This window comes from Ascaphus truei, chromosome 1 (genome assembly GCF_040206685.1).
Source record: "Ascaphus truei isolate aAscTru1 chromosome 1, aAscTru1.hap1, whole genome shotgun sequence".
Lineage (NCBI taxonomy): Eukaryota > Metazoa > Chordata > Amphibia > Anura > Ascaphidae > Ascaphus > Ascaphus truei.
The window spans coordinates 120,687,368-120,707,387 of NC_134483.1; the positions used below are offsets into that span (position 1 = coordinate 120,687,368).

Below are 20,020 nucleotides of genomic sequence, written 5' to 3' on the forward strand. Positions count from 1 at the left end.
CATTTATTTTCAACATATCTCATTGAAGGGAGGTTCTGATCTTTCCAGTGCAGGGCTATGGCGCATCTAGCCACCGTCACCATGTTTGAGATTAGTTTGTTTACATTTTGGTCTAAGTCCTGAGAAGGCAAATTTAGTAGCCATGATAATAGACTTAGGGGCTTATGCAGAGAGGATAGAGAAGGGAAATAGCACCATATTTTGGAGAAAATACTTCCCAGAGAAGCTTCTCCTGCAGAGAACATGGAGAGATTCATAAAATTCTCCACAGCAGGTTTCTTTACTTTAAAAATTGCCAAACACGTGGAGAGATTGGTAAATTCGCCATGTTAAAATAGGGTGGTATGCAGGTAGCATAGATGCACTGCAACTCGCCATTCTGCCCTATATTATAGTGAGTTCAATCTAGCCAGAAAAACTTGGCAATTTTGAATCTCATCAGAAAAATTAGGTAACGCAGCTTTCTGCATACGACCATAACTTGCTCCAATTCTGTGGCTATTTTCTTGCCGTTTTCACATTAAATAACGTTCCTCTCTGCATAAGGCCCTTAGTCTCCATGTGAAATCTAAAACATTTTTTATTAGTCTGTGCACCTTTTCCCAGAGTCAAGCTACCTCTGACAAGACCACCACATGTGTAAAAAAATCTTTGACTGCATACTCTTGGACACATGGGGAGGTCCCAGGGAACATCCTCGAGAGCCACATTGGTGTCAGATACGATCGATATGGAACCTTATAGGCATTTTCTTTGATGGTCATGCAAATTAAGATTTTTTTAGGCGGCCCCGAAGATGTCCTCCCATTCCTCAGGATCTAATGTCCTACCTAGGTCTGTTTCCCACTTCTGTATAAACTCACAACTCTCGAGTACTGGTAAGGAAAATGAATGAGTAAAACAGAGATAATGGGCCTCATGCAGAGAGCAGCGAATTTTAAAAATGGCGAATTTCATAAAAAGGAGCTTTTTTGGAGAGTTTTAATCTCCATATGCAGAAAAGTGCGAATTCTGCTATGTTTAACATGGATGCGTCTGGCGAGTTTAAATTGGCGAGATGCGCGCTTCGGAAACATGTAAAAGCAAATTCGCGCCTTTTTTTTTCCCTTTGCAATGGCCGCGAGCGCCAGTTTTTTTTGGCGAGGCAAAACGGAGACAATCGCGCCATTTTATTGGCGCGAACAGCCGCTAGATGCCGTTCGCGCCTCTCTGCATACGGATATATTTTAAACTGGCGAGATTGCGGTTCTCGCCAGCCGCGAGGCGAGTTTTACAAACAGAAATGAAAAATTGGCGCGATTTTCGGAAATCTCCATTTTCTGCTGTTTTCTGCGCGATTATCTCCAAAAAATGGCGAATTTCGAAAATTCGCTGCTCTCTGCATAGGCCCCGTGGTCTTTGACTGATTAGGGGAGTTAAGATGTCTCCTCAAACCTCGTTAAACATGAAATCTCTCAACTGCAAATATCGAAAGATTTCTCCCCTGCTCAAATCATACTCTGCCGAAAGGGACACATGATTATGGCCCATTTTTTGCTATTAATTCTTCGACCCAGACCTAGACTCCCACTCCTTGAATAATTGCATGTTAAGGCCCGGAGGGAACTCCGGATTGGGGAAGAGGGGAATCCTTAAAGAGCACCCTGCTGATCAAAAAGGTACTTTTTTCTAACCTGATCCATCAAATTTTGGGAAGTGATTTATTGAGGAAATGGGGATTGTGAACCCGTACTGCTTTAATGTGCCAGAAAATGGAATTAATATATGGGTGTATGAGTAACGCCTCTAATTCCACACACCTACTGTGTGTCAGGTCGGCGTGCCTCACCACCAGTTGTCCAAGCCAAGTTGCTTTATAATATGTGTATATGCATCGAAGACAAGACCCACTGCTTCCTTAGACATTCTGAGGGTGTTTCTACTGACCCTGGGTTTTTTCCCACTTCAGATAAATTTAGTAATGTGAGATTGTAGATCTTCCGTTGTTCTCTGTGGTACTTGGATAGGGAGAGTTTGGAACAGATACAGTATCCTTGGTAAAAGATTCATTTTCACAGAGTGAATTCTTCCTATATAAGATATATTGTGTGAATTCCATTTGGAGAGGTCACTTAAGATTCTGCAGTAATGGGGGTAATTATATTTATATAGATCCTTATTTGTTTGTTAAAGAAATCCCAAGATATTTATTCTCTTTTTGCCCCATTTTGAACCCAAAATTCATGAATATAAGTTTTATCTCTCCAGGGGCTAAATTTAATGTTCAAACCTTCCGATTTGTCACTGTTGATTTTGAAACCAGACAGTTTACTAAAGTTAGATAATTCATTGAACAGGTTGGGCAGTGAAGTAAGAGACCTAGGAAGAGTGAAATGTCATCCGCATATAGTGAAATTTTAAATACACGAGTTCCCACCTGTACTCCTTCTATATTGATGTTGCCTCGGCTGCGAGAGGCCAAAGGTTCCAGAGAGCGTGCAAATAGAAGGTGAGACAAGGGACAACCCTGTCTAATGCCACCTCTGATTGGAAAGGACTGAGATGCCAAACCTGAGCTAAGTACTTTAGCTGATGAGCAGGTGTATAGGACAACTATTGCCCAAAGAAAGCATCCCCTTAGACCGAGTTCTCCCAGTGTTGCTGTCATGTAGCCCCAGTCCACCCTATCAAATGCTTTTTCAGCATCAAGGGACAACAATAGAATAGTGTTGTTATAGCCCCCTTCTCTCTCACCTCCCTCCCACTCCTCACTCTTCCCACTCCTCCTTTCTCACCTCCTCCTTTTCTTCTCCCACTCCTCTTCCTCTCATCCCCACTCATCCTCTACTTCTCTCATCGTCCTCCTTCTCTCGTTCCCATCTTCCTCACACCCCTCTCTTCCCTCTTCTTCTCCCCCTCTCATTCACCTCACCCCTGTCCTGTTTATTTCCTGTATAGTCCAATGGCCGACATAGTGCCAACAATCACCGACCATGTGTATTTCTGCTGGTTGGCGCCCCCACCGTTGCGACAGAGGGTTCACTGGTAAGGCCCTCGCCCGCTGTGAAAATTGAGTCCTGTTCAGCGGTTGGCAGTATTTTCTGGAGGCTGGTGGCATCCTGTACCACCTATACAACATGATACCAGTCCACACTGGCTCCTACGCTTACACAAGCTAATGTGTGGGCGGTTCACTATTGCTGGGCAGTCTGTTGGGGGGTGCTTGACAGTCTATATTCAGATGGTCGACTTGTCCACACTGATAGCACTGTCTCATTGAGGAACTCGGCCGTCCAACAAAGGTGCTGGAGTTGGAGTCCCGCTAGAGATCACCCCAAGGGTTGTATGCGTGAAACCCCAAGGTGTGGATCTCTGGCTGGAGTGGGTTCAGCTGCCCAGTTAGTTGGTTGCCCTGGATTTAGTGGTGCGGGCCCCACTTTCTTTATTGGATGTACTGTGCTCAGGGAGGGGGGGCTTCCAGTCAATGGCCTATTCACAAACGCCAGGCAGTGCAGGAGGAACTGTTCCATGTTGAATAGGCCTTCTATCTCCTCTGCTGTTTTGGCCCTACTGCGGTTAACCATGTTTTCCAGAACTAGACTAGCTATATTTGGAACTCTGTAGGTCTGCTGGAATAGCCACTGGAGAGCTAGGAACTGGGTTCTGTACAACTTAGGGGTGCTTGAGCAGGACTTTATTCACCTCTGTGTATTTAATACAGAGGTCACCTGGTACATCTCCATAGGCTGCTTAGGCTGAACCAATCATTAGCCTAGTGTCATACTGGAGCCAGGCTTCTTGGGCTGTCCCATGTATGCACCACATCTTTTCAAAGAAGTGCAGGAACTCGTCCATTTGATCTCATCAAATGTGGAAAGGTTGTTGGGACCCCCATGCAAAGTCAGACTGGGACTTGGGGTGGGCAGGGCTGACACCTCCCAGTTTAGGTCCACCTTTCTGCTGCCATTGGTCCTCCAGCTCTCTCTCTGTCATTGTTGGTTCTCTTGACTCCCCTCAATTTCTTGTTGCACCACCTTCATCACTGCCCAGATCAGTTCTTGTGAGACATCAACTCTAGTGGGGTCAGATGAAGGAGCAGGTCAAAGGACAATGTGTGTTCAGGGATGGCTGGGGGTCCTGCAGGCTCATCTCTGGCCTCTACCGTAGACCTGGTGCCGACCACACATCGGCTCTCATATCTGTATTGTGGGACACTGATCCTCACTGTGGGAGAGGCCTCGTGTCCTCAGCACCCAATTGCTCAATGGGGAGGAGCCTGAGGGACTGGTGATGTCCACACCCCATTCCTCTGTGACGTCTATGTTACCCTCGTCCGGATGCAACAGCACTGTGTCAAGCTTGGCTCAGCTGCCATCTAAGGGGAACACCTCTGACCTGACACAGGTTCAGCAGGTTGCTCTTGGGCAGGCTAGCCATCCTTGTGCCCCATTTCACTAGCAGAAAATAAAAACAAAAACGAGGGGATTTCCTACTGACTGCAGTTGGACTGTGCTTTATTGGAGTGTCTAGGATGACGCTATCCTAGATCCACTCAGTTTGAGGAGACCCGGAGACGATTCACACACTAAGGGGCCTATGCAGAGAGCAGCGCTGGAAATTATTGGCGAGGGTAATAAAATGTACCTTTAATGGGGAGATTTTTTCTCCATATGCAGGAAGGTGAGAAATCTGCTATTTTTTTCATGAATGCGTGTGTCCAGTTGAAAATGGAGAGATGCGCGCTGCTAAAATGTCTTAGAAAAAATTCACCGGTTTTTTTTTTCTCCCCTATGGCCGCTGAGCTCCAGCTTCTTGCCAACTTTAGTTGGCGGAGCTAATTGTTGAATTTCGCGCCATGTTTTTGGCGCGAACAGCCGCTAGATGGCGATCGTCCCTTTCTGAATAGGGACCTTTTAAAAACTGGCGAGATTTAGGTTCTCGCCAGCCGCGCGGCGAGTTTAAAAAAAAAAAAAAATAAAAAAAAAATGGCGCTTTTTTCTACACTTGCCATTACCTGCCTTTCTAAAGGCAGATTTCGCCAAAAAATGCCGCTTTTTCTGTTAGCGCTGCTCTCTGCATGAGGCCCTAAGCCTAAGTTATCCCACCTGTATCCACCAGCATGCAAGGTCTGTTATATAATGTAAGACCTCCGGTACCCTGTTCCTCCCCAGAAAGTGGGGATTTTCAGATTGCACCCACCAGGAAGCGCATCGGTTCTGCTGACCACAAGGGATTGATTTGTTTATTGCTATTTGATGTCTTAGCCTAGTGTTTACCCTTTGTCATGTTCTGTAACTAAATTCCTCTCCCATTGATACAGATTTTCCAAACATCATCTTACGTCCACCATTCATCACCTTTGATTTTGATAAAGTTGTTTGTTGCTAATGCTAGCATGATCCAGTCCATCATAGTTACATAGTTACATAGTAGATGAGGTTGAAAAAAGACATACGTCCATCAAGTTCAACCTATGCTAAATTTAGACAACAGATACTTTATCCTCTATCTATACTTGCTTATTGATCCAGAGGAAGGCAAACAAAAACCCCCATTAAGGGGAAAAATTAATTCCTTCCTGACTCCAAGAATTGGCAATCGGATTAATCCCTGGATCAATATCCTTCCCATGTATACTTATTTGGTATATCCCTGTATACCTTTCCCATCTAAAAAGATGTCCAAATCTATTGTATCTGCCATCACAGTCTCCATGGGTAATGAATTCCACATTTTAACTGCCCTTACTGTAAAGAACCCTTTCCTTTGTTGCTGGTGAAATTTCCTTTCCTCCAACCTTAAGGGATGGCCCCGAGTCCTTAGTACTGCCCGTGGGATGAATAGTTATTTTGAAAGCTCCTTGTATTGTCCCCAAATATATTTGTATATAGTTATCATATCCCCTCTTAGACGCCACTTTTCTAATGTAAATAAATCCAATATAGCTAGCCTCTCCTCACAAGTTAGAATGTCCATCCCCTTTATTAATTTGGTGGCTCTTCTCTGCACTCTCTCTAGTTCCATAATGTCTTTTCTTAGGATTGGTGCCAAAAAGTGTACTCCATATTCAAGGTGTGGTCTTACTAGAGCTTTGTAAAGGGGCATAATTATGTTTACTTCCCTTCCATCCATTGCCCGTTTGATGCAAGATAAGATCTTGTTTGCCTTTGCAACTACTGCATGACATTGGGCACTATTGCTAAGCCTGCAGTCTACAAGCACTCCTAAATCCTTCTCCATCAAGGATTCCCCCAATTTATCCACATTTAATTTGTAATTCGCCTTTTTATTCTTGCATCCCAAATGCATAACCTTACATTTATCTGTATTAAACCTCATTTACCTGCCCACGTTTCCAGTCTCTCCAAGTCCTTGTGAAGAGAAATTACATCCTGCTCTGATTCTATTACCTTACACAATTTAGTATCATCAGCAAAGATGGAGACTTTGCTCTCGATCCCAACCTCAAGGTCATTAACAAACAAGTTAAAAAGCAGGGGTCCCAGTACCGATCCCTGAGGTACTCCACTCACGGCTTTTGCCCAACCTGAAAAAGTTCCATTTATGACAACCCTCTGTTGTCTGTCCTTTAACCAGTTTTCAATCCAGGTGCATATATTATTATTGAGTCCAATTTTCTTTACTTTGTACACCAACCTCTTGTGTGAAACCGTATTAAAAGCCTTTGCAAAATCTAAGTAGACCACATCAACTGCATTACCCTGGTCTAAATTCCTACTTACTTCCTCAAAGAAACAAATAAGGTTAGTTTGGCAAAATCTATCCTTCATAAATCCATGCTATTACTAATAATTTTGTTTTCCATTAGGTATTCCTGAATATTATCCCGTATTAAACCTTCAAGTAGTTTCCCTACTATTGAAGTCAGGCTTACAGGTCTGTAATTTCCCGGTTGTGATCTAGCTCCCTTTTTAAATATAGGTACCACATCTGCTTTGCGCCAATCTTGTGGTACTGAGCCTGTGGAAATGGAGTCCTTGAATATTAAATATAATGGTTTGGCTAATACTGAGCTTAACTCCTTGAGAACTCTTAGATGTATGCCATCGAGGCCAGGTGCCTTATTTACTTTAATTTTTTCAAGTCGCTTATGAACTTCTTCCTCAGTTAACCAATTGTTCATCAATAAGGAGGTTGTTGCTTCCTCCTGCGGCACTACTATTGAACTTGATTCTTCCCTGATAAACACAGAGGCAAATAATTTGTTTAATACCGCAGCTTTTTCCTTATCTCCAATAATAATCTGCCTACCCATCTCACCCTGAAAGGGTCCAAAATCATGACACGTCTGATGTCATGACGCTCAAGGCGCAGGATGGCATCATGTATTGTAATACGACTCGCAAACTGGCTGCTATTTTTTGGCAGTGTGCTGCCTTTTTCCCAATTTTCTCCTGGTCAACTTGTCTGGTAGATCAGCACGCCGTTTTGAAGAACCGCAAAGGACCGCACTGAAGCATCTGAGAGAAGCCAAACAGTGAGTTACACTTGAGGGCTTATGCTATTATGATAGTCAGCATTTGGGACATTTTATGTAGTACACATGTGCCTGTGAGCACTAGGTACTAGTCCCTGTCCCCTGCAAGGGATGCTGCATATATAACCCAATACGGTGCAGAGGTCCAGGCGGAGATATATACACTTATAACGGATTCATCTGTTTTTGATGCGCCGGCTACCTACGTAAATGTCCTAGATCGGACTGGATCTGGGTCATGTGATATATACATAAGTGGTCACTTTGCTCTTTTGCCAAACGAACATAACACAAGAAAATTGAAATACATTCCTGTCTCACAAGGTGGTAATGGGCAGTGTTCGACAAACCTATACATTTGCACGCCCCGGGCGAGTGGATTTAACATTGTGGCGAGCTCCTATTGGCCCAAACAGCACACGTGTGGTACTAGGTGGCAAGTAGATTTTTTGGTGATTTGTCGACCACTGGTAATGGGAATATGTAGATGAAAGCCCAAGTGAATCTCTAATAGCACCCTTTCATAACAAACTTTATTTTTCAGTACAGCTAAAATCAAATGGCAAAATAATGTAATAAAACCAAGTAGCAACCAAATTAATAAAACTGGTAGTTCTTTTTAATTGCAGGCATTTGGCAAAGTACAGTACAGTATGTACAAATGTTACATTTACACTTTTTATACACTTGTTTTTCAATGTTTTATTATAAAACACATTTACAGAAACGTTTTAGAAAATATTATGCAGTCAAATCCAAAGGACAAACCTAAATGTGTAAGGAACGTCGAAGTAATAGAGTTCAAGTCTCCTGCACTGCCAAAAAATTTCAAGTAATTGTGTTTCAAGTCAGTTTGCAATAAAGTACCATTTATTGGAATTACTTCAGGTGTTTATTCACTAATGTATGGTAATGGCCATAACAGATCAGAAATTGCAGAAGTGATAACGGTTATATAGTCTTTGGTATATGGTATTGCCCTTTAACTAAACCAGATGCGCTTGGTATCATCAATTTTACCCACTTTGCCTTTGCATTTTGCCCAGAAGCATGAGTATTTACTTGAATATGAGATCCAAAATATACAAACTATGGCACATTTCTTATAATTTATGCTATTTAAGGGAAGGGGCTGTAAGGTGCCTTATAGTTGATTAAATATGGCCTTTAATGCCTTGAAAATCAGTGTGCAGCTTTTGTGTAAATGCCCTTTTTAAAATTTGGTGTTGCTTCCCCCGCCATACTGAAGAGGGAATATTAGAAAGTACATTTGTTCTGGTTTGTTGGAAGTTACCATGAATTCACCCCACCTAGTGTCTTCCTTTGAGATGCTTTACATTTAAACAAAACAAAGGGCACCAATTCATGCTAACAAATGTAAGATTTTAAGACTAAGATGCTTGTTTGTTAGAGCTTTAAGACATAGGACCATACGTTTTTTCAAATGCAAACAATTATATATTTGGTAAATAAAGAGGACCAATTTAGTATTTAAAAACACGTGGCTTTTTTTCTGTCACGGTGTCAGTTTACTTCAAATACATCGGTTTGGGGTTACAGTTAGGGAAAATATTGCAACTGATAGAGTAATGTGACTAATGAATGTAATTACACAATGTCTAAAACGGTTTACATTGTTTAGCGTACTCAATTTCTACAGGGCCTGCAATGAATTGTTTTCCTATTAGTTTCAGACCACAATGGTTCCGAAGAGGCAATTTTCTTTTTCATTGTATATTGTCAGCATAACACAATACTTCTTCTCTCTATCTGATATTCAGAGTGTTCCTGTTTTGTATGCAAAGCACTCAAGGATATATTAGTCCATTATCCCCAATAAAACAAGTTGAGTTAGGCTTTTCTCTAATTCCATAATCATTTTTGCAATTAAGAATCAAGGTATGCAGCAACATAAACATTACAACTAAAAAGAGAGAAAATATATGAGCAGCAATATTTACAACATATTTTTTCTTTGTGTTTTTCTTGGCATGTATTAAAATAACTAAAATCAGTTTATGTTAAGAATTAATTAAGATTTTTAACGTGTGTAGTAATGCTTTTCTCTTTTACTTTGTAAGGCCATTGTTACAATCAATTGTAATTTATATTATATGCTTACAAAATAAAAGTATTGCACTTGGGGCATACAATGGCAAAAAAAATAATATAATCATTGTTGTAGAGGTAAAACTTATTAAGTACATTTTTGGCAAAAACTCACTTAATGCACTTCCTTACTTGGAATTTCTTGATATTTGGATTGAAAAACTCATTGAAGACACCTAATTTTCATAACATGTCATATCAAAATACCTTTGTTTTTCGATACAGAATGTTTCCTGACAAAAAAAGTGTGTGTGTGTGTGTGTGTGTGTGTGTGTGTGTGTGTGTGTGTGTGTGTGTGCGCCGAGCACTCACATTTTAAGTAAAACTTCTTCGTCTTTTGTCACAGAAATTGTATGTGTGATGGTAATTTTTTTAATTAAAAATCAAAACATAATTTCAGTGACAAAACACAAAGAAGTCTGACTTAGAACGTGCGTGCTCGGCACACATTCTGTTTGAACTATTTGCACTTATATATTTATACTAACTGAATTGCGTGCGCGCGTGACAGTGTGTGTGTGTGTGTGTGTGTGTGTGTGTGCGCGCTCAAAAGTGTGTGTGACTGCGTGTGTCTGTGCTTTGTTTGGCGGCTCACTAGGGAGGGGTGGTGTTTGGCGGCTCACTTGGGAGGGGGTACGGGGGAGGTGGTGTGTCTGTGTGTCGCTGCCTTCCTTGTCTCTGGTGACTCCTGCTGGCAACACTGACGACCTCATCTGCCAGCAGTGGCGTCACTTCCGTCACCACTGACTTCAATCTCAAGTAAACACATGAACGTCGCTAAAGAAGTTTCACTTCAAAAGAACATTTAAAATGATCTTTTCCTCAGTACTCAAAGAATGTAGTTAATGACTTTTATCTCTACAATGACGATATTGTATGTATTTTGTAAATTGTGTTACATTAATTTTTTTTGTCTCCCTTGACCATTTTGAAGTGCATCCAATGTATGAATTAAAACATGTAGGGTCATATTTACTAAGCCGTATTCTGCCATAAGACACCATATACAGTAGCACATTCATGTGTTTAAACGCCAGAGGTCATCTTGTGGTAGAAGGCTGCTGAGTTCACATATGGCCCACAAAGTTAAACAGAGAACCTAAAACATTCAGATTAAGACAACGCCACTATCTTATACAGGACAGTATGCTGCTCATGTGTCCACTGTTTCTTCTGTTATGACGGTATTAGTTTCTGTAGATAGCCGCTTATACTCCGTGTGGAAGAAAAGGACAAAGCCGCATGCTGCAACGCTGCATAAACCGGCCATAACAATCGTTGAAACTGTTTTAAATACACAAAGAAAATACTTAAGTTATCATCAACAGCCATTACAGAAATGTAAAGAAAAAAGAAGCTGTAATATGTTTACAAATCTAATACATAGGAAAGCATTTTTTTTTTTTTTTACAAGTCTTTAAGAACATCTGACAATTTGAGCGTATATAACTTTCTGTGATTAACAGCAAATGCCTGTTATTCTGTACTTAAGGCTTGGGCAAGACTATAATTATAGCAAACAATATTACAGGTAAGATAAATTGCAATATCACTCACAGAATACTACAGTATTAACAAGTTTGGCTTGCTCTAATTGTTTTGATATGTCATATTTAACATGATTTTAAAAGTCCCTAAACATCTTCAATGCTCAAGGATCCTGCAACTGCCTATGAACTGTAATATTACTTATAAAGCTAATAATAATAATAGTCATTACATACTTTTATCAGTCATGCTTCTAAGAAAAAAATGTGTAACTGTCCAATTTTACACATTTTATTGAGATTGAAAATAAGCACATTTCGCTGGTTTGTGATCTGCGGTGAAATGTTTGCACATCTCCTAATTGTGACATTGTGAACATACCATGCACATTAAACTGCCATGTAATGAATTGTTACAACATATGACCATAGTAGCATTTGTCTGTGTCACAGATATATTTGGTACTGAATGCTACAATACTACAGAGGCCAATACAGGAAATTAAACCCCCCCACCCCCCTTCTATATGAAATCCCCCTTGTATTTACATATGTAGTTATTTAATCAATAACATTAACTGTACTTCTATAAATCTAGTAGAAGAATGCATGTACATCACTTTACAAAATATTTCTATACTCAAGCCTTCTCTATACATTTATAAATAAAATGGTGCTACTTACTTGACCAGTCATATATTTCAATCTGATTTGCGCTGCAGGCAGATAACGGAGAAGAAGCAAATGGCTTGGTGAGGCCTTGGAATAATACCATGTAGATAATTCCCTGAATCTGACTTGTATGGGGAAAAAAAAAAACATTTTCTTTAGAATTGTTTTTTGTGACGGCACAGGGATCAGATGTAAAATGCAAAGCCTAAAGCTGTTAAGTGATGAGTGCATCATAGAAAATAGTTTGGTGTATGTACAGTATGTGTATATATATGTATGTATGTATGTATATGTGTATATATATATATATATATATATATATATATATATATATATATATACTAGCTGAGAGACCCGGCGTTGCCCGGGATGTGAACCGTGCTCACACTGACACACACTGCTCATTGTTCACACTGCACACTGCACACACACACTGCACACTGCACACACACTGCTCATTGGTCGCACTGACGCACAGTGCGCACACACAGCTCACAGTGACACACACTGCATACTGCACACACTGGTCACACTGACACACACTGCTCACTGCTCACACTGCACACACACAGCTCATTGCTCACACTGACACACTGCACACTGCACACACACTGCTCAATGGTCACACTGCACACACACTGCTCATTGGTCACACTGCACACACTGACACACTGCTCATTGCTCACACTGCACACAGTGCACACACACTGCTCATTGCTCACACTGCTCACACTGACGCACACTGCACACACACTGCTCACACTGCACACACACTGCTCATTGCTCACACTGCACAGTGCACCACACACACACACACACACACACACACAGTTACAGACAATCACAGACAGTTACACACACTCACACACAGTCACACACACTTACACAGTTTCAAACAGTTTCACACAGTCATAGACACTTATACAGACTTACACACACTCACACACTCTCACACTGTGAAACACTTACACACACTGTCACACACAGTCACACACAGTCACACACAGTCACACACAGTCACACACAGTCACACACAGTCACACACAGTCACACACAGTCACACACAGTCACACACAGTCACACACAGTCACAGACACTTACACACAGTTTCACACAGTCACAGACACTTACACACACTTACACACAGTCACAGACACTCACACACAGTCTCACACAATTACACACACAAGCACCAACACCCGCTCCCCCCCCTCCTCCTCCTGCGCAGGCAGCGGGGACAACGGTGGGGAGAAGGTGAAGCGGGGACCGGAGGGGCATCCCCCCTCCCATCTCATGTCCCGCGGCCTGTCACGCGGTGACAGGGGGGAGCCGGGAGCGGAGGGGCAAGAGCAGCACGTAGCATGTGGGGGGGGGGGGGGAGCTCACCCGTCCTGCCGCTGCCTCACTGATCCGGCCGCTGCCTCACTCATACTGCCGCTGCCTCACTCATCCGGCCGCTCCCACGTGGATGTGAGGCGGGAGGCCGCGTGTTGTGGCCGCTCCCCCGCGTGTCCCGGGCGCTCGCTCCGCTCCCCCGCTGACTGTAGTGGCGCCGGGGTGTGAGCTTGGGGGGGTGAGGGGGGTGTGAGCTTGGGGGGGGATGAGCTTGGGGGGGGGGGTGAGGTGTGTGTGAGCTTGTGGGGGGTGGGAATGTGTGTGTGTACACGGGACTCCGGGTAAGTTCGGGCACAGGGAGGGTGGGGGGGGGGGTGTGGAAGTTGAGGTGCGGTCCAGCTGACGGGGGAGAGTGAGGGGCACCGGGAGGGGATTGTGTGTCCGTGTGTGTGTGTGTGTGTGTCCCCCTGTGTGTCCTTTGGCCCGTCACTCCGCCTCAGGCCAATGAGAGGTGTGCGGGGGCGGGCCAAGGGACCAATGAGATTTCCCCTAGGGACACCGGACATCCAGGCAGGCAGGCAGGCAGGCATACAGTGCTTTCACTAATATAGTATAAGATAAACACACATATTCCCAGATAGCTCAAACTCCTACATCCACCACATCATGAATATATATTTATGCCAAAATGAGTGCTACTGAGCGTGGCAAATGTATACAACAGAAGACACGGGTGCCCAATGCTACATCAAATTGACAAAACATATATGGTAATGAGTATAAAGTTTAAATACTTGAATAATAATAGTAATTACATGTTTTTTTAGTTAAACCCTTTGGCCAAAGCGTCGTAAGCCTGCATACCAACGTCAAGGTAAAGCAAAAATGCAGGTCCTAACACTGTGAGTGGGTTAACTGACTTTGCATCTCCCAAGTCCTTGCTTAAAAGCTGTGTTTAAAGCAGCATGCATTGACTAAGGGTTGCTCATGTAATGTGAGCATGAGATAAAAAGTGGCACTGTGTGCTCATTTGCATGTCATTTCCCAGAATCCCTTGCTGCAGTGGAAGTGCTGTTTGCTGGGTGATAATGGTGAAAGACAGGGTTGCAGACCTGTCTAAGACATGCAAATGAATGTACAGGAATATTTACAGTTGCTATATATATATATATATATATATATATATATATATATATATATATATATGTAGAGGTATCAGTACCGTGTTAGCCGAGCTTCAATAATCAAAAAATAAATAGATGATACCGTTCTGTGGCTAACGAAATGCTTTTATATATATATATATATATATACTAGCTTATATACCTGGCGTTGCCCGGGATATAATGTTCCCGCTCCCCTCTCTCTCCCCTCCCTCCCCCTCTCTCTGTCCCCTCGCCACTCTCCCCTCCCTCTCTCTGTCCCCCCCCTCTCTGTCCCCCCCCTCTCTCCTCTATCCCCTCCCCTCTCTCTTTCCATCTCCCCCCTCTGTTTGTTCCCGTTCATATCAATCCATTCCCCCTTTACAGCTTCATGCAGTGTGTGTGCGCGCGTCAGGCAGTGTGTGTGTGTGTGTGTGTGTGTGCGCGCGCGTCATTGAGTGTGTGTGTGTCATTGAGTGTGTGTGTGCATGACATGTCAGTGTGTGTGTGTGTGCGCGTTAGTCAGTGTGAGTATGTGTGAGTGCCAGTCAGTGTGTGTGCCAGTCAGTGTGTGTGCGTCAGTCAGTGTGTGTGTGCGCGTCAGTGTGTGTGTGTGTGTGTGTGTGTCAGTCAGTGTGTGTGTGTCAGGCAGTCAGTGTGTGTGTCAAGCAGTCAGTGTGTGTGTGTGGCAGTCAGTTTATGTGTGGAGGAAGGGGGACACGGGGAGGCTGTGTTTGTCCTGACTCTTCCCTCCCCCACACCCCACGCAGAGCTGCTGATTTGGGGGGGGAGGGGGTGTGCTACCCGGTCGCAGGTCCACCGGCCTGGCCTCACCGCTGGCTTCTTATCCCCCCCCCCCCGGCGCTCCCAGCGCTCTCAGCGAAGATGAGGCGGGCGGAAGGCGGTGGCGTGATGTCACAGGTGGCGTCGGCGTGAGTCCGGTGGCATGTCAGCGGGCGGGAGGCGGTGGCGTGAGTGCGACGGGCCGGAGTGAGGCCGGGTGGTGAGTGCGGCGCAGGGGTGAGAGGTGGGAGGCGGGTGCTGGCTTCTTGTTCTCCTCTTTCCCCCCCCCCCCCCCCCTGGTGATCCCCGCGGAGAAGAGCCGAGTGGGCGGGTGGAAGGCGGCGGCGTGATGCGAGGCGGTGTCGGCATGAGTGCGGTTAGTGCGTCGGTCGGCGTGAGTGCGGCGGGGTGGTGAGTGCGGCGCAGGGTTGGGAGGCGGTGAGTGTGGGTCGGTCCAGAGGCGCACGCGGTGTGAGTGTGGTGTGACTGTCACGGCCTGCGTAGCTATGGGACTGACATACACACACAAACATTATTTGAGACTTATAGATATATATATATATATATCACTTGTGAGCACATTCACATGTCTTAGGGTTTGGTCCCGCTGCGTCCGGCGTTCCTCACCAGCAGGTGTATCCTTCCGAGCCGATCCCAGTCCCCCCTCGCTGCACGCGGTGTAACGCGTCAGCCGCCAGGGGATGCAAAAAAATTGCGATCCTGAGCGGTAACGCGTCACATGGTGCGCTGATGGAGCCTATCAGCATTGGGAGCGGGAGCTGTCAGAGAGCTTCCTCCACAAGGTAGTGTGTCTGTGTGTGTGTGTGTGGACCGGGGGGGTGGGATCAGCACAGAGGAGGGCATTTGTGTGGGGGGAGCTGCTTACCTTCCAGCATACAGCCGGCAGCAGCTCCCTCCTGCAGCGCGGGAGACTGACCCCTGCTGCAGCCATCCGCTGGAAGGGGGGGGTGGTATCGGACGGGAGCAGCAGAAAGCATATGGAGGGGGGGAGTAGCACGGAGAGCAGCAGAGGGCATGTAGGGGGTCCCTCCTGCAGCCCGGGAGACCCCGCTGCAGCCCTCCGCTCAAACCACGCCCCCCGGCCACCGCTCCCACTCCATACAGATCGCATATAGCAGTCCAGTGCCTCTCCACGTGCCGCTTGTCTGCAGTGCGGGCGCGTGGTCTGAGGCAGCGGGGCCTTAGCCTTAAGCAGGTCTGCAACCCTGCCTTTCACCATTATCCCCAGCCTATGCTAATGCTCGCTGTTAACACAGCTTTAAAGCACAGCATGGGAATCAGATGCAAAGCCAGAGAAACCATTCACAGACATGTTTCAACCTTAATGGGTATCATCAGTGTGAAGTTGGTTGTACTGCTGGCTTCGCATTTTCAAGACTGTAGGGTTTACCATCACGTTTTAAGTTATGGTGGGTGAAAAAGGACAAGAACAAGAAACCTCCACCGTATTGCCTATAGCAAATAAAAAGATCAGTTGTGAGCACATTCACATGTCTTAGGCAGGTCTACAACCCTGCCTTTCGCCATTATCCCCAGCATACAGTGCTTCCACTGCAGCAAGGGATTTTGGGAAATTACATGCAAATGAGCACACAATGTGTCACCTTTTGTCTGAAAAACCATTGTTACATGGAGCCCCTATAAGCTAATGCTCGCTGTTAACACAAATATATATATATATATATATATATATATATATATATATATATATATATATATATATATGTCAAAGAAAGGCAAAGCGCACCAGAGTGAATGGCAAAAAGGTGTATTAAAAAACGCAACATATATCACAAACACATGTAATTAAGATTAAAATGAGCTCCTTGCAGTCCTGGTGAGAGTGGTATGATCCAAAGATGAAATGCTGATGGGACCCAGTGTACTAGGTCCCCGAACACCAGCGTGCAGCACACGGGAAATTGGGGGGGGGATCAGAAAGCAAGATCAGCTGATAAACCAGTGATACGTTCAGATGTGCGCACGAACGCATATGGGGGACCCTCCAATACATACTTCTGAGCAGCAGGGCTTCTTACAGCTGACTGGGGGATTTCCAACCACCCTATGCGTGATGACGTGAGATACTAAGCAGGTCGTCACTGCTTAGTATCTCAACTATTCAGATACAAATACAGTAAGACTCTTTAATCTCTCTGCAGCAGTTCTATAATGGTGAACCCCGCTTCAGCTGAATATTGAATAAATGTTTAGGAGTTTGGTGCTGATGGGTGACGTAGTGGATAAACAACAAGGAGAAAAGAACCCACTTAAAGCATTCAATGCCCCCTGTGAAGTATAGTGATAATATTAAAAATAATCTTTAATGCTAAGCTAATTAAAATAATGGGTGTTAAAATACATCAAATGATACACATATATATTAACCCTAAGATGAGTATATATGACACTCCAGGTTAATGTAATAGAGGGACAGTTTGAGGTGTATTAGATCAAACGTGCCCAGAGAACTGATAACACATTCATGCATATATAAACCTCATTACGATCAATGGGACTTCCCCCTTACACTGAGCCTTGAGAAAGCGGTTCTAATTGCGAAACGCGCGTCAGCATGTCACGTGCCCGCGCGCAGTCAGGATTCACGTGGCAGCCTTCCGAGTTGCAGAGCAATCAGCTGCCAGACTGCACGCGTGAACTCCCTTCAATACTGGGCAGGAGTCTTTGTGGTGACTCGACAGCTTATGGTGAGGTTAGGGCTGCTTGAATTCTCTTGATACACTGCTGTATTGGTGGTATTAGCACTCCTGACGGTGGTAGTACATTCATGAATATGTGCATAGGTATACTCATAGCCACACCGTCTATAGGAGTCTATTAGCCACGGCATCTATGTTCATTGTTGACAGCTACCTCTCTATTATCTTGGAGTTTATTATCTGATTTTTAGGTGTATACATGTGGGGTATCTGTGACTGACCATCTATTATTGGTTTAATATATCATATGCTGAGTGCACACCCTCTGTTAAGTGTGTAATTATTGCTTATTAGCAGGACTACGATTAGTCTCACATTTCCATCTTTTCCCACTTATCCACCTTGGGACTTGTTTGACACTTTAGACAGGTCTCGCTACACTTATACACAGTTATATAGTGGTAGAAGCATTCCTGACGGTGGTAGCACATTCATGAATATGTGCATAGGTATACCAACAGCCAAACCGTCTATGGGGATCTATTAGCCATTACACTTGTGTTCTGTGTATGACAGCAAGCTCTTTACCAATTTGGAGTTTATTAGCTGTTTATAGGTGGTCACATGTGGGAGAATATACAGTGTTTAAAATATTGATCTTCCATCATTGAAGCAATATACTATATGCCTAGTGAGAACACACTGATTGGTGTGCATTTATCTATTGCTTATACATAGCAACATTACGACCAGTCTCACATTCCCACTATTATCACCTTGGGACTTGTCTTACACCTAAGACAGGTGATTTTGCAGCCCCACCCCACCTTTGCTCATACCTCACTACCACAATTAGGGAACACTGCATATTAGTTCTCTGGGCACGTTTGATCTAATACACCTCAAACTGTCTCTCTATTACATTAACCCGGAGTGTCATATATACTCATCTTAGGGTTAATATATATGTGTGTCATTTGATGTATTTTAACACCCATTATTTTAATTAGCTTAGCATTAAAGATTATTTTTAATATTACCACTATACTTCACAGGGGGCATTGAGCGCTTTAAGTGGGTTCTTTTCTCCTTGTTGTTTATCTCTCTGCAGCAGAAAGAAATCGCCGGGTGAGACCTTTTCAGAGAGACGATCATCACGTCGCCGGCTTCTCACCAGTTTTGCAAATGTTGCCATCACAGGTATTCTGGGCTTTCTGCATGCCGTGGTAGCAATGCTGTCAAAACTGGCGATTTAAAGAGCCCGGCGATTTTTTTCTTCTGGCGCTTAGTGCATAGGCCCCTTAGTGTTGGTAGAATTGTTGTTACAGTAACAGATATCATAACTTTCACTTACCCAGAGATGAATGCTAAGCCCGTCGATGTTCCCTCCCCGACCGGGTATGAACATTCCACAGCAAGTTCCATGGTAATTGGATAGATTGAAAACCCAAAGAATCCAAACAATGAACAAATAGTTGCCACCAAAACAGCTTGGTTCCGGTAATTGGATGCCTGTACATATAAACATACTGTATATATATATTTGTAAATGTTCGCTCATAAAAGGCTTTATTATTTCTATGGTCTAGCACTGATATTATAGAGTATGCATCATGTATTTAGTGATTTCAAGCACTGGTATGCATAGTTTAATTCTAATAGCAAAATTAGCTAAATAAACACCTGTATTAATGAAGAATCAGAAAAATGCATTCTGTGCATTATGGTCCATATTTATGAAGTGGTGCTATTCCATGAATCGACTGAACATCTACATATTGGGCATCAGTGAAATGCATTGGACTGGCAATGGCTTCTTCAATTCTGGCGAGCACCCAGTGTATTATTCTGGTAATGACACCACCAGACGGTGAAGAGTGGGCTTTAGCGTGAACAAGGAAAATTGCCAAAGCCACCAAGTGTTATCAGACACTCAGCGACCGAATAATGGCCATCCAAATCAGCGGGAAACCTTGTGACGTTACGGTTCTGCAAATATACTCCCCAACAACAGACGCATCTGAAGAGGAAGTGAAAGAGTTCTATGTCGAACTCCAGGATGCCCCAAGCCAAACACCCAATAAGGACATTATCTACATTATTGGTGATTTCAACTCCAAAGTGGGAACTATGGCAGAACCCGAAATCGCTTGAAGATTCGGTTTAGGAGTGCGGAACGAGGCAGGAGACCGACTGGTTCAATTTTGTCAAGAAAATCGGCTAACCATTACAAACACTTGGTTCGAACAACCTAAATGGCGGCTATACACCTGGACGTCACCAAGTGGGGAATACAGACACCAAATTGACTACATCATGTGTCAGAAGAAGTGG

At 43.9% G+C, this 20,020-nt stretch overlaps 1 protein-coding gene across 1 annotated transcript in view; it reads right to left on the bottom strand.

Annotated features, from left to right (window-relative positions):
* Positions 1-8,074: 8,074 nt before the first annotated feature.
* Positions 8,075-20,020, bottom strand: part of SLC49A3 (solute carrier family 49 member 3) — a 58,990-nt gene continuing 47,044 nt past the window's right edge. Inside the window, exons 8-10 of the mRNA XM_075594290.1 lie at positions 19,041-19,198; positions 11,758-11,870; positions 8,075-10,870 (exon numbers count right to left, since the gene is read on the bottom strand). Coding sequence (XP_075450405.1) covers positions 10,740-10,870; positions 11,758-11,870; positions 19,041-19,198 — 402 coding nt within the window. The 3' untranslated portion in view covers positions 8,075-10,739. The remainder of the gene's footprint in view (positions 10,871-11,757; positions 11,871-19,040; positions 19,199-20,020) is intronic.